Raw genomic sequence first — 15,408 nt, 5'->3', positions numbered from 1 at the left:
ATTAATATGCTGACCAATCCTGATTGAAATTTATTTGCCGTCCATATAAACAGGGAAAAAAACTGCATTTTTAAGTTTAAATTTAAAAATATAAAGGGGAGTTGGAATCGAAGTTGTTTGGAGTTTAAGAAAATTAAAAAGATCTTTCAAAGTTTTTGCTAACTCAACCTAAAAGAACATTTAATCTTACATATATATTTCTTTACAAGAAAAATTTTATTGAATATTAAGCAAGAAAACGGAAGCAGTTTCACAACAAGTTTTTGTTTCAAGATAAAATTTAAGCATGATGAGGTGTAAAAACTTAAACGAAAATTAACAAATTACTTATTCTTGACCATTTGTTACAAATGCATAAAGCAACATTAAAAGAAATAGTAGCAAAAACAAATGCGCACAGAGGGCTGGTAACTCATTCGATTTTTCTTTCGATTTCTCGTTTCAATAGACTTCTCTTTTTAACAAATTTACCACCATTAAGATTTGTGCAATCTGGAATATCTCCTTGATTATAATCTAATTTTATATCAAGTTTTGGGTTTTTTGGCGATCCAGATATTACATTTGCGTCAATTAAAAGTCGCCAAGGTGTTTTCAAATCCTACACAAAACAGAATTAAAGATCTTTTTTATCAAATAATGAAAACAGTTGCAAAATTAATCAAAAGAATCACGGAATCTTTTAAATAACAGTACTTTTTTCTGCTCAATCGTTCACGCAAAAAAAATCTGAAAGAAATAAACGTTAGAGAGCACTTTGCTCCATACCTTCAAGAAACATTCTTTTGTGGCTTTATTCCAGGTGAACTTAGTGCACGATATAACCGACTCACAAACTAATTGACAAAGTTGAACCGATTCTGTTTTCGGTGCGCAAACACTAACAGCCCTTTCAGTTGCCCAAGTTAAAGTTAACAGAAGCACTAGATACCTCATTCTGAAAAGCAATCGGATTTTAGCCTAAAATTAGATATAAAGATCTTTATAGAAAACTACTTTTAAGTTGTGTTCGCATTTCTTAACACTTCCTAACATCACTCTCACCTGCACTTAAAACGTGGTCCAAACGAAATCATCTAAGTGCAGCATTATTTTATACTCGGTGCAAACAATTGGATTTTTTATTAATGAGTAACTTTAAAATTAGAAACTTTGCAATTTCATTTAATGTACTATTAAATGGTAAAATTAAGTGAGCCAGATAATTAAATTAAATTGAATTTGGTAATGTAAACACATCAAAAGCAATCTTGAGGCAGCATCATTAATGGGAGTAACTGAACAGATTTAAGAAAGTCATTCATTCCGTCAAATCATTTAACTAAACAATAGTTTTTAAAAGCGAAATGGTTAATGGAAAATGTAATCAGCCGAAGAACCGTGTGAAAGACTATTTCCCCACTTGCGAACTTTGTGAACTTTGTTACTCGGTAAATGTGTAGCATTTTTGATTGAAATGCAAGAAATATGTTTTAAATATTTTTAAAAAAAGTCATTAGCTGATGATCAGAAGATATTTTCCTAAGTTTGCGCTTACTTGCGGTGAGTGCTTGCTATCATGAACACACTAATGTTCTGAATTTACGTACGTCTCCACAGCAACAGCCATAAATGACTGTGTGATTGTCACCACAAATAATATTGATTTTGTCCAAATATCTTGCAAGATATTTGGACAAAATTAACATTATTTGTGGCGACAATCAATTAATTTATATAATAGACAAGTCTATTATATAAATTAATTGTAAAATTTAAAAGAAACACTATCAATATCAATACTCTTCCGCTTTTTAAAAAAGTCATTACCGGCTTTTTTGATAATTTTTATGATATGTTTTACGATTTTATATAATTTTATGATAAATTGATGATAAAAAATAACATAGCGTAATGATGACCGACCCCCCTCCCCCGTGTCATTTTTCGGCGTTCAAATTCCGATTGAGCATCTACAATGTTTCAATGTAAAACAATCGGTTGAAATGTAAATAAGCTTTTATCTGAATAAAATTGAAATAAAGATAATGCTGTCGTTGTGAATTATAAATTTTTACAAACACTTACATAAGTAATCAAGCTGAAGTAAAACATGAAAATAGTTGTAATAATTTGTTGAGAATTTTAAATCCCGCCTTTTTCCAGGTTTTTTTTAGTTTTTTTTAGTTTTTTTCAGTTATTTTTAGTTTGTTTTAGTTTTTACAAAGCGGTTTTTATCTTGAATTTTTTTTTTTTTTAATTATCTTTGTTTAAATGTTTCGCATTCATAAATGGTAAAAGTTAAAATAAGACTAATCAAATTAGGATTTCCGAAACAACTTCTACTTTTTTTTTTTTTTTTTTTTCCAAATGCTTGGGTTCGCCAACCGTGTACTTTAGACGGACGATAACTTCTTTCTTTGCTGAACACTAAATTTTACTTAATAAAGCATTTAGTCATAGATTAATTTATTCATTAATTGAACATAAGAATTGCTTATTCATCCAATGTTGACCAAAGTTTGGATCAAATTAAAATTGTTCAACAAGATTTGGATAGAAAATCGTATCAAAGGCCCATCTTCATGTACTTTTGTGACAATACGTTTTTCTTCAAACAAGATTGAAGGATATTGTAAATATAATTTCCTAACGATTTCCCGGTTCTTTGTAACTAACCACCATGAATGAAAAGAATTACAGTCCTGAAACTTCGCTTTTGTCGTCGCACAGTGTATCGCTTCATTCAAGCTAGGTGGACAAAAGTCATATCAAGAAATCAACTAATTGATAATATTTTCACAATAACAGTCCTATATTAGTAATAACTTGCGATGTTAATTATGAAAAACATTACAGAGCAATGAGTCATAAGCAATTAAAGAGGCGTTAAAATGTAATTTCATTTTTGAAAAAAATTAAATAAAAATTTACAATCGTTGCATTAACATTTAGCAAGAATTAAAGAAAGCAATCATTTTAATGCAGCGATGGATTTTACTTTTGAGGGTAAGTACTATTTACTTACATTAAATATTTTATTTAAAAGTTAAGCAATATGTGTTAAAGTATGGTTTAAAAAACTGGGTTAAAATTGTAAAATATTTTTTGGTTTTTAATTTTTAAACTTATACAACTTTTTGTATCCACATGTATCCAAGCTAATTTATTAACAGTGTATAGCTAAAGTCCTAAGGTGTACAACAAAGAAAAAATTTTCACCACATAAATCCACAATTTTTTGTTATTAAATTTCATTTAGATCATGTGCGCTCTTTTTCAAAAATGGAGTTATTTGAAGATTGGCGAAGACATAATCAAGAAGAAAGAAATTCTCGTTTAATGGATTTTATTTTGCAAAGATTTTGTGTTACTGATGTAACTGATGTGACTAAAGATTCTGAGAGGTCTTTGCAGTTAAAAATTTCATGTATGGCTTCAAAATTCGCAAAAAAATGGTCTGCAGCACATATGATGATGGACCGTTTTTTAAACAAAAATAAAATTTGGTTAGAGGGGGCAAATGTAGAATTTAAAATAAGTATATACCAGCAATGTACTTTTTCATCATCTGGAGAAATTCAAGGACGACCAAAAAAGAACTTTGAAGACTCGTCCTTTAAAACCAAAAAACGAAGAGTTGAAAACTTAGTAAAATTGCAAAGTGCAACTGAGTTGACCACAGCTGCTGAAGTAGCATGCCGTGCGTTGGGGCACAGAAACCAAGCTACTTTAATCAGAAAAAGTCTGGAATCATCAGAAAAAATTAAATCAAAAGACTTTATTTGTGGGGGCAGGCAGTTAAATCGTGACGAGGCATTAGCTTATTATATTGACTCTAAATGTACAAGTCATTCTTATAAACAGACGAGAAAGTGGTCTTTAAAGGCAGGGCATATATTATTTCCATCTTATTATAGTCTATGCAAGTCGAAAAAGTTATGTTATCCATTAGATGAACATATTTCTGTTACAGAAACACGTGCCGAAATTAGCCTACAAGCTATACTTGATAAAACTACTGAACGCTTAATTGAAGCCCAATGCGAAGTTCTTAAAAGTATTACTTTTACTACGCCATTCACACTAATTAGCAAATGGGGATGTGATGGGAGCTCTGGTCACAGCACATACAAACAGAAATTTAAAAACTCTGATGCTACTGATGAGTTTCTGTTTGTATTTTCATTTGTTCCGTTGAGACTGAGTGACGGTCAAAATATTATTTGGCAAAATCCACGACCTTCATCCACGCTTTATTGCCGACCAATTAAATTTATTTTTTCAAAAGAAACAAATCTTTTAACTACAACAGAAACTAACCAAGTTTTAACAGAAGTTTCTCAACTTGTTCCAACATCTATAAGACTCAACGAATCTCAAATTACTGTTAAACACGACCTAATACTATCAATGGTAGATGGAAAAGTTTGCAATGCCTTGACTGACACAAGTTCCCAACAAAAATGTTACATATGTGGTGCGACTCTTAAAATGATGAACGGTGAACTAAAAGACTTAGTTGTTAAAAAAGAACATTATGGTTTTGGTCTGTCTACTTTGCATGCGTGGATTCGTTTTTTTGAGTGCATGCTACACATTAGCTATCGTTTAGATATAAAAAAGTGGCAAGTTAGAAGCGATGAAGATAAATCTAGTGTCCAAAAACGTTCAGAAGATATCAAACAAAAATTTAAAAAGCATATGGGTCTTATTGTAGATAAACCAAAACCTGGCTTTGGGAATACAAATGATGGGAACACTGCTCGCAGGTTTTTTATGAAGCCAGAGTTAAGCGGCGAGATTACGGGTTTAGACATCAATCTCATTAAAAAATTTAGTATTTTATTAAGAACACTTTCCTCTGGCTATGATATTAACTATTATGAATTTGAAAAGTTTTGTTCTGAAACCAAAACTCTTTATATTAATCTGTATCCGTGGTACTATATGCCTGTTACTGTGCACAAAATACTTGTACATAGCACGGAAGTTATAAAAACATGCCTTCTTCCAATAGGACAACTGTCGGAAGAGTCTCAAGAAGCCCGCAATAAAGATTTTCGTCGATTCCGCGAACACCATACAAGAAAAAATTCACGTATTTGCACAAATATAGATTTGCTCAATATGCTTTTGGTAACATCAGATCCTGTCATCAACTCACACAGAGAAGTGTCAAGTAAGAAAACTGGCAAACTACCGTTAGAAGTTTTGAATTTAATTATCCCACCTATTATACCACCACAGCTTGTTGAAAATAGAATTATGTGTGACGATGAAGATTATTTAGAGTCCGATTCATCGGCTACTGAAGATAACAATGATTCATCCGATAATGATTAATTATTAATAAAATATTTTTTTATTTTACGTAGTGTAGTGAGTTTATAATTATATTTTGTATATTTGTAGTGAGTATATTTTTATTTTAGGCAAAATTTTATTACATTATTAATGTGTTGAAATTTAGTATTTATTTTTATTACTTTTTTAAAGTTATTTTTATAACTTTTTCAAGATAAAAACTTTTAAAATCTTAAAAGTAATTAAAATATCTCCTTTTTTACAATAAAATTAAAAAAAAAAAAAACTTTTTATAGTAAAATTGACTTTTAGGCGCCCCCTAAAGCTTAAACGCGCGGGGTAATTGCCCCCCTGCCTCCCCCAGGCTACCCTACTGCATAACTAATCAATAAAACACCAAAATATTGTTAACTACATTCTTAGGAATGAAATTACTAAACAAAATATTTTTGTCCACCTAGCTTGTATGAAGCGATACACTGTGCGTCGGGATGATGAACTTTGAAATTTGGCTTTTTGCAATTTTTATGCAATTTTTATATAAATTAAGGATCTTAGCATAATTTAATCACAAAAGTAAAAAAGTTGTAAAATAGGAAAAACAAGTGAAAATAATGCAAAATGCCAAATATAATTTTCTATGATTGCCTCTTGATGGCATCAAGAGGCATTCATTCTCTAGATTCACTCTGCTACATATGTGATCAGTCATTAAAACAAGAGCAAATAAAACGTTTATCCATTTTTTGTTTATACAGATTTTTGCGATCAGTGTAAGCAAAAAAAAGAATAGACATTTTTTTAAACTTTCTTTTGTATAAAAAAACATGTTTTGAAAATTGTTTACTGTATACAAATATTTTTTCAATTTTCTTTTGTATAAGAAAACTTTTTGAAAACTGTTCACTGTATACATCTTTGTAAAGAGGAACGCTTCCTAAAACTATCATAAAAATTGATTAAGCGAGTTTTAAATATTTTTTGCTAGTAGGTTAAAAACTCGCGTTGTGAGAAAATGCCAAAAAAGATTAAAATGGGATGAAAAGCATTGCAAAGTTAACATTAATACAAGATATAGCTTAAAAAAGTATTATTAATAGTTTTTTAATCATGGAAACCAGGCTCATAGCCTCATGGGCAACCTCATTACCCTCTCCAGCCTGATGGACGCAAGCCTCATATTTCTTTCAGCCTGTTCAAATATCTCAGATTTTTTATGTAAGCAGCCTCTCAAAATTTTCATTCGTTTTTCAACGGTGTCTTTGTTTTTATACTCCGAAATATTTATGCCTTGTTCTCTTGACTTATACCACTCTTTTATTAGCATCATACACTCGTACGTTTGCTACCATCTCTGCTATCTCAAAGAGAGAATGCAAAGTCTCGCAAAAGATTTGCATCAAACTTTTCATAAAGTTGCATTTGTAGCTGTTACTTTTAACAAGTCATTTTAATGGAGAGTTACCTGATTCTTTTTTTTTTTTCCAGTTCTTTATCAGAAATCCCAAAACCTCGCTTAAAGAGGACGACTTGCTGCTTTTTACTGCTTTAACCTTTTGAACTTCGTTAGATCAGCATATTAAGAAGGATGCTTCATTTATGGGGTTTTTATTTGATTACATTGAAATAATCATGGGAACCAGTTGAAAAAATTAATTTTGGACAAACGACTGGAGCTATCGAGTAATTTCAAAGTAACAACATTTGGAGTCGAAGTTAAAAGTTGGGGCACCAACTGTTACTCTCATAGAGAAGCACCTGTGGAAGTATTAACTTTGCATTCATAAGTAAGAATACAATATTTCTTGAGAACTGGGGTGAACATCTGATCGGTTGAGCTACTTACTCTTTATTCGGGAATGTGATCATCGCACTGTTAGAAAGATGAACGATCAAAAACTTTCATACCGAAGACTGTGTACTTGTACAAGGAATCGATTGATAAAAAGGGACAAAAGAATTAGATCATAAAGTTGCATAACCATGAGGAAAAGCCTTTAGCAGTCTATGCCGTAATATTACGCAAACTGAAAGTGGTTTTCAAATGTCCATCCCATAATATTACGTTTTAATACATCTCCTCATACTTTCTTCTTTTTCATCAGTAATTATAAGTCTAATCGTCACAAATCTTATTACTGCATAAAACTAAACATTTGTTTCAATAATTTACTTTTACACGTGTTCATTATACTTTAAATATGGCAGACAAGCAAGTTCTTTCAGTGCAAAAGTCATTATTAAAAAAGCGAAAATTTACTCATAAAGAGATAGAAAGTTATATATTCGATGAAGGCAAAGCGTTGAGAGAGGTTTCAAAAGAAGAATGTAGTTTATCTGATGTTTCTGATGGAGAAAATTCCGAATCAGAACTGTTGTTTAGAAGTGAGGTTTAGAAGAAGAAATGCCTGCATTGGTCGATGACATTAGTTCAAGTTTCAATTTCTAAGAGTTTCCTTAAATTCCTTAAATTTTGTACAATAACAATGTGATTATATATTATATGACTATATATTCTTAAACATAAATAATAAAATTTTTCTTATAATTTAATAGTGTTGAAAATAATAAAATCATTTTTTAATTTCATAGCTAAAAAATGGAAATTTTGAAAAAACACGGGACATTTAGAGACCACTCCAAGAAAAAAACTTTGCACTTACAGCGACCGTAACTTAAAAAGATGCGGGATTGTTAAAGGGTTAAAAGAATAAAGGGAATGATCTATTTGTCAACGAATATGCTTTGAACTTCTCTGGTTGGTGAGAATGCGTGGCTGAACCGAACTAAGCCCCGTTAAATGACAAAATGAAGTCCAGCTATCAGTACTTGGGATGAATAGGAGTAAATGGTCAAGGTAGATGATACGCCACGAAATATAAAACAAGATCAGACCAAGAACTAGAATGCAATCTTGAACAAGTGAAATGTGACGTTTAAGCAGACGTGTTGTAACGTGAATGCTTCACATTCATCTGACATATGCCTAGAAGTGTTCACTTTTCACCAAAATTCCAAATCGGGGTGGCCAGCCGTATCAGACCGTGCTCTGACTAAACCATAGCTTCGTCCTTCTAAAGCTGTAGCAATCAATTCATCAATTTATTTTAAGAAATGTTTAGAAAAACGACTAGAAATATCAAATATCATGGCGATTTTAACTAATTATTTTGAGCAGATTTATTGAGTTCTCAATATGTCTACTAAAAATTCAACCTTTCTTGAGAACTTCTGGGGACATTTTGCTGAAAAATTTAACAAGAGAGGCTGGCAAGTGTCAACAGAGCAACTTTTGATTGACTACTTAAAAATAAAATTAAAAGAAATTTACTTTAATTTTTTACAGTCACTTTATGAAAGGCGTTAGAGCACAAATGAGATCTGTTGTAGATAAATTTTTTTCGTATCGCAAGTAATTTTTATTCGAAAGTATGTACTTTACTTTAGAAAAAAATCTTAATAGCTAATTCTTTTATTTACAAATAATACTAAAGTTACTATTTTATATAAAAGATACTGAAGTTGTTTTTTTATGTTGATGGATTTTTTATTGCATTAATTTTTGTTATATTAACTAACTTTTTATGTTAAATTATAATATCAATTTTATACTGAAAATACTAAAAGTTTTTAATTTTTTCAGACAGCTAATGAATTACCTGTTAGTATAGTAGGAAATGAATTAATATGCTGACCAATCCTGATTGAAATTTATTTGCCGTCCATATAAACAGGGAAAAAAACTGCATTTTTAAGTTTAAATTTAAAAATATAAAGGGGAGTTGGAATCGAAGTTGTTTGGAGTTTAAGAAAATTAAAAAGATCTTTCAAAGTTTTTGCTAACTCAACCTAAAAGAACATTTAATCTTACATATATATTTCTTTACAAGAAAAATTTTATTGAATATTAAGCAAGAAAACGGAAGCAGTTTCACAACAAGTTTTTGTTTCAAGATAAAATTTAAGCATGATGAGGTGTAAAAACTTAAACGAAAATTAACAAATTACTTATTCTTGACCATTTGTTACAAATGCATAAAGCAACATTAAAAGAAATAGTAGCAAAAACAAATGCGCACAGAGGGCTGGTAACTCATTCGATTTTTCTTTCGATTTCTCGTTTCAATAGACTTCTCTTTTTAACAAATTTACCACCATTAAGATTTGTGCAATCTGGAATATCTCCTTGATTATAATCTAATTTTATATCAAGTTTTGGGTTTTTTGGCGATCCAGATATTACATTTGCGTCAATTAAAAGTCCCCAAGGTGTTTTTAAATCCTACATAAAACAGAATTAAAGATCTTTTTTATCAAATAATGAAAACAGTTGCAAAATAAATCAAAGAATCACTGAATCTTTTAAACAACAGTATATTTTTCTGCTTAATTGTTCACGCAAAAAAAGTCTGAAAGAAATAAAAGTTAGAGAGCATTTTGCTCCATACCTTCAAGAAACATTCTTTTGTGGCTTTATTCCAGGTGAACTTAGTGCACGATATAACCGACTCACAAACTAATTGACAATGTCGAGCCGATTCTGTTTTCGGTGCGCAAACACTAACAGCCCTTTCTGTTGCCCAAGTTAAAGTTAACAGAAGCACTAGATACCTCATTCTGAAAAGCAATCGGATTTTAGCCTAAAGTTAGATATAAAGATCTTTTTAGAAAATTACTATTAATTTGTGTTTGTATTTTTTAACACTTTCTAACATCATTGTCACCTGTACTTAAAACGTGGTTACTCGGGGCAAACAATTAGATTTTTAATTAATGAGTAACTTTAAAATTAGCAACTTTAAAATTTCATTTAATGTACCATTAAATGGTAAAATTAAGTGAGCGAGATAATTAAATTAAATTGAATTTGGTAATGTAAACACATCAAAAGCAATATTGAGGCTGCACCATTAATGGGAGAAAGAGAAAAGATTAAGAAATTCATTAATTCCGTCAAATCATTTAATTGAACAATAGTTTTTAAAAGCGAAATGGTTAATGGAAAATGTAATCAGCCTAAGAACCGTGGGAAAGACTCTTTCCCCACTTGTGAACTTTGTTGCTCGATAAACATGTAGCTTTTTTGATTGAAATGCAAAAAATATGTTTTAAATTTTTTTAAAAGAAGTTATTAGTTGATGATCAGAAGATATTTTCCTAAGTTTGCGCTAACTTGCGGTGAGTGCTTGCTATCATGAACACACTGTTTAGGTATGTGTGCAAAATTTTTAAACTATTCAGCTATTTAATTATTTTACATCATTGTAAAGAGCTTTAAATCAGTATAACGATGGTGAAAATTTCATAAAAAACTAATGATTCTACTAAAAGTTAAGCCCATTTAAGTGAAAAAAATTCATTATAAGGAATGCTTAAGAAAACTGCAACCAACTTAAAAAATTAGCGTTCGGCTTACGGTGGTTTTATAATAGAACTTCATTGTTTAGTTTTTAGCGCATTACTTTGCCTCGGTTATATTTTTGTTCAACTAATAACAGAATATGGTTTTTTTTGTGTGTTTTTGTGTGTAAATCATGTTTTGAATACTTTTAAAAAATCACCAATATTTTAAATAAAGTTTCATTTTTCTAAAAAAACAATTTTTTAATGAATAAAAAAGTCAAATATACAAAAGGTTCATAATCTTGAATCGCCCCCCCCCCCAACCTCTCCGACAGAGGAATGTTTGGTACCTTTAGAAATAGATATATAGAATTGATTCGAAAAGGCAGGTACATAGAAAATAGATATATAAAATTGATTCGAAAGTTAGAAAAAAAACCCATCATCCCTTCAATGTCAATTCACTTCCAGAGCAGGAATGAAGTTTTCAATAGCAATTAAGTCACTAAAAATGTTAATAACTGCAAAAAAAAAAAAACAGACTTGCAATAAACTTACAACACTCTACTTTTAAAATATTATCTAAGTCAATATAAAATTCTAAAAAAAAAAAGACGAGAAAAATCCATCCTTACGACACCTACCTCGAGCACGCGGTAAAAAAATGGTCACAGATTTTAACTTTAAAATCGGTGCCGTAAATCGCAGATACGCACATACCTACACTGTTCTTAATTTACGTACGTCTCCACAGCAACAGTCATAAATGACTGTGTGAACTTTAACCACTTAGTTAATTAATTAATTAATTTAGTCTTGTTACACTTATATCTTGTTATAATGTAAATTAATTGTAAAATATAAAGAAAAAAAAACACGTCTTTGATTTGACCCTTAAAAATTTATTTATATCTTCGGTATTATTCTTTGAGCACCATCGGATCGGTTAATTTTATTTTAAATTTATCAAAAAATTTTTTAAATAGTTTTCTTTTGCTTTTAAAATTAGCAAGTAACCATGGCAACCAGATCCTTGTTTTATTAAAGTTGTTTATGCATCTACTTGTCCTAAAACTTAGTAAATAAACAGGTTATGTGGCTCATGTTGTCGGTATATTAAACGTCTCAAAATTCTTACTATTTCTATGAACACAAATATTTTTTCAATTTTCTTTTGTATAAGATAGTTTTTTGAAAACTGTTCACTGTATACATCTTTATAAAGAGGAAATCATATAAAATGATCAAGCGAGTTTTAAATATTTTTGCTAGCAGGTTAAAAACTCGCGTTGTGAGAAAATGCCAAAAAAGATTAAAATGGGATGAAAAGCATTGCAAATTTAACACAGATATAGCTTACAAAAGCTTATAGCCTAATGGACAGCTTCATCACCCTCACCACCCTGATAGACACCAGCCTCATATTTCTTTCATTCTGTTCAAATATCTCAGATTTTTTATGTAAGCAGCCTCTCAAAATTTTCCTTCGTTTTTCAACGGTGTCTTTGTTTTTATACTACGAAATATGTATTCCTTGTTCTCTTGACTTATACTACTCTTTTATTAACATCATACACTCGTACGTTTTTTCATTTGTCAAAGTAACAACTAGAAATGCAAATTTATGAAAAGTTTGATGCAAATCTTTTGCGAGGCTTTATATTCTCTCTTTGAGATAGCAGAGATGGTAGCAGATATTCTGGACATCTCAAGTTTCTCAAATGTGAAAGTAAGAATTTCCATCTCCATAAATCTGTAGTCACTGACACACTCTGAGTATCCACATGGTACCATTATTGGCTAAACTTCCCTTTTTGATACACTTTCAAATGCACTTTTACTTTTAATATTACTAGGTCTGCCATTTTGTGAGGGTGGTTTTTGTTTTTTTTAATGTTTTTGATTGTAGTATGAAGGGTGTCGTGAATAACGTTTTCAAGATGTAATTAGCGTGTGTGTAGGTGTTAATGTTCATAGGTGCTGATGTGTTTAGGTGTTAATGTATGTAACTGTTAATGCATTAAATGTGTCAAAACGACGTGATTGTAAAAATGTATAAAAAGAGAGTGTATTTTGTAATATGTATTGATTCGCAGTCAGATATAAAAAATATTATCAAATTCAAAAAGAAAAAGTGACTCTTTAGTGTGTCAGGGAAAGTCTGAAAATTCCCCACAAGGGTGGTTGTGTGATAAATGTGTTCAAGAGGTTCTAAAGAGGTATGTTCGTCCTCCGCACTTTTCTTTATAAGAAACGGGAAAATTTCCAATTTTCTTTAATCATGGACGTATAAGAGATGGACGTGCAGCTCATTGTTTAACATCAGAGGCCACAGAAATCGGCAAGCCACACGAGTTTCCGACAAACTCTAAATTTTCACTCGTCAACCAAAAAAATCTATTAAAATGGCTGCCCACAGTTTTAAAACAGAAACTCTGATCACGTGGTATTAGTTTAAACTTTTATTGCATTTGTTCAATAAGACTGTTTAGGATAAACTAACTACTTCACGCGTTGACAAATTACTAATCAAGGTAAAGGAAATTAGTTGTCGGTAGGAACAGATTTTCATCATTTTTTCAAGATGAACATTTGTAAATTTGGGAACTTTTTTCGTATAAACAAAATCTATTAATGATGAAATATATCTGTAAGGATATTTTTAAAATGGCTAAAAAAAGTATAGCGAAATATTAAAAAGCTGAAACAAATTTTATGTCAAGATCTGGTTTCATTCAATTCCTTGGTCCTTCATTCACCAGCCTTAAATTTTTTGCCTCGACTACTCTATAAGCTCCGTTATATATAATCCACTATGCATTATTTTTTTAGTAGTTGCATTTTCTAATGGGCTTCTTTATAATTCATTTGATAAAGAGAAACCTTTTAAAAAAATATTCAAACATAAATTTATCTTGCAAATGCGGCCATATATCATGTTTTTGTTTTTCATATTTCATATATTATTTCATTTGTCATAAAAAGCACATAATAACCATTTGTTTTTGTTAAATAAAGTTTAGTTTATATTTAGCTGGTAAACCATATATATTATGTTAATAATAAATACTTAGCTATTCTTGCGGTTTGCCAAAAATTGCCTTTGCTGAATTCTTTAAAAACTGAGAAAAATTATTTTTTTCTTTATTGTATTTACATTCATTTTATGTATATCTATCCTTAACTGTATTAATTTCTGTTGCTAAACATAAAAATAGAAAACTCTATAATGTTCCTAAACTGGAAGTCTACAGCAATATAGTGGATGGAGTAAATCCCTGGACATGAAACCCATGTGTTCTAGTTAGCTACAAAACTAGTTGATATTTTGTATTATTTATTATATCTTAAGTTATACATGTACTAAAGTAGTTAAGTAAATGATCTCAATTTCTATATCATCATCAGCGTTATTTCTTAAATATTAAGAATGTCTATATAAAATTAAGCTTAAAACTTGGTTCTATTGCTGTTATCTTTGGTTACTAAAAGGAAGTTGACGTGAGTGTTTAGACGACTCCAAATGTTTTTGGCGAATCCGACATTAATATCCGACATTTAACAACCGACTTTAATATAATTTAATTTCTATTGTTTAAAACAAAGGATTTGTAACAATACACAACGAGCATGGTTCACAATAAAAACAAGATCGTTGCACGTCCATCTCTCATGCATCCATGCTTTAAACAATATTCTCATTGACTTTCGTTTAACTCTTTGGTTTTTATGTTCATCAAAAATTTCTTCTTTTCTTTTTCGTTCACTTGCAAAAATTTTTTGTTGATCCGAAAAGTTTTTGTTCATCAAAACCTACTTAAGTTTTTCTTCTTTTTTGTCCTTCATAACACTATTTATGAGCTTTTATATTTTTCTACTATTGCTTGTTTTTTGTTGCTATTTTTAATTGTTTCCATATTTTAATCATTTTAATTATTCAATTATTGACTGGTTAAAAAGTCTCTGCATGTTTGATTAATCGCTTTTTTTATTTTTTTATTTTTTACACTTTAACTTCTTATCATCTATTTAAATGAAAGGTTAAATAAGTCAACGTGTGACCCAGGAAACACTTAGTCTAAAAAAGACGTCTTAAATATGTCTTTTAGACGTATGAGACGTTTTTTATTCATCTAAAAGATGGACGCATCCTAAAATGCTAATGCTGAAGCTTTACTCTTCTTTCGTTTTTGGTGCACTTAAACCCACTTCTAACCATTCTGTTAATTGTTCTTTTGCCTCTGGTCAGTAAGGCTGGATCCAAGTTTAATCCGTATTTATAAATCGATGAATTTTCAGACTTGGTAAATTGACCCAAAGAATAAATTCACGCTGGAATGCGTTTTTAATAACTCATTATGTGTTTTTAATTTGTTTTTAATACTCTATTTTGCAAATGCAGCTGTTCCTGTACAATTTCTGTATCTCTTGATTCAAAATATTACAAAGTTGTTCTATTAAAACATCTACGACATTTCAAGCACTTTTACTAATATATCATTTAGTACCTTATTATGGACATAAGCTAGTTGTAAGTTGATATTCATCCAGAAACCTAACAGCTTAAAAACGTTTTCAATGTTTTTTATTAAAATGTTGCTGTTGCGTCTGTTGTTATATTTTCAGATTGTCGTGAGAAAAGACTTTGCTTAAAAAACCTGTTGTAAAGACTTTGGGACATTATACTTGGGGCAATTTTTTAGGGGGACAAAGTAGAACACCTGTAATCTGGCATGACACTGATAGAATCTTTTTTATAAGATGGCATATATGATACGT

General features: G+C 30.2%; 3 protein-coding genes across 3 annotated transcripts; 1 reads left to right on the top strand and 2 right to left on the bottom strand.

The window, feature by feature from the left end:
• Positions 1 to 246: 246 nt before the first annotated feature.
• On the bottom strand, positions 247 to 956 carry LOC149889139 (uncharacterized). Its single transcript, XM_090086668.1, has 2 exons — positions 769 to 956; positions 247 to 601 (listed from the first exon to the last, which is right to left on the bottom strand). Exons 1-2 carry the CDS (start codon positions 934 to 936, stop codon positions 413 to 415), a joined length of 357 nt encoding a protein of 118 aa, XP_089942794.1. The 5' UTR covers positions 937 to 956; the 3' UTR covers positions 247 to 412.
• Positions 957 to 2,713: 1,757 nt separating this feature from the next.
• On the top strand, positions 2,714 to 5,358 carry LOC149889138 (uncharacterized). Its single transcript, XM_090089290.1, has 2 exons — positions 2,714 to 2,988; positions 3,242 to 5,358. The coding sequence occupies exons 1-2, from the start codon at positions 2,970 to 2,972 to the stop codon at positions 5,323 to 5,325; spliced, it is 2,103 nt and encodes a 700-aa protein (XP_089945416.1). The 5' UTR covers positions 2,714 to 2,969; the 3' UTR covers positions 5,326 to 5,358.
• A 3,855-nt stretch (positions 5,359 to 9,213) lies between these two features.
• On the bottom strand, positions 9,214 to 9,922 carry LOC149889137 (uncharacterized). Its single transcript, XM_090089328.1, has 2 exons — positions 9,735 to 9,922; positions 9,214 to 9,568 (listed from the first exon to the last, which is right to left on the bottom strand). Exons 1-2 carry the CDS (start codon positions 9,900 to 9,902, stop codon positions 9,380 to 9,382), a joined length of 357 nt encoding a protein of 118 aa, XP_089945454.1. The 5' UTR covers positions 9,903 to 9,922; the 3' UTR covers positions 9,214 to 9,379.
• Between the last annotated feature and the right edge of the window lie 5,486 nt (positions 9,923 to 15,408).

The sequence above is a fragment of the Hydra viridissima genome, unplaced genomic scaffold, assembly GCF_058129835.1.
Source record: "Hydra viridissima isolate aposymbiotic clone 2 unplaced genomic scaffold, HvirCarnegie_v1 scaffold_5, whole genome shotgun sequence".
NCBI classification, from domain to species: domain Eukaryota; kingdom Metazoa; phylum Cnidaria; class Hydrozoa; order Anthoathecata; family Hydridae; genus Hydra; species Hydra viridissima.
Note: the sequence above shows the minus strand (reverse complement) of the source record. Positions and strands in the feature narration are given on the sequence as shown.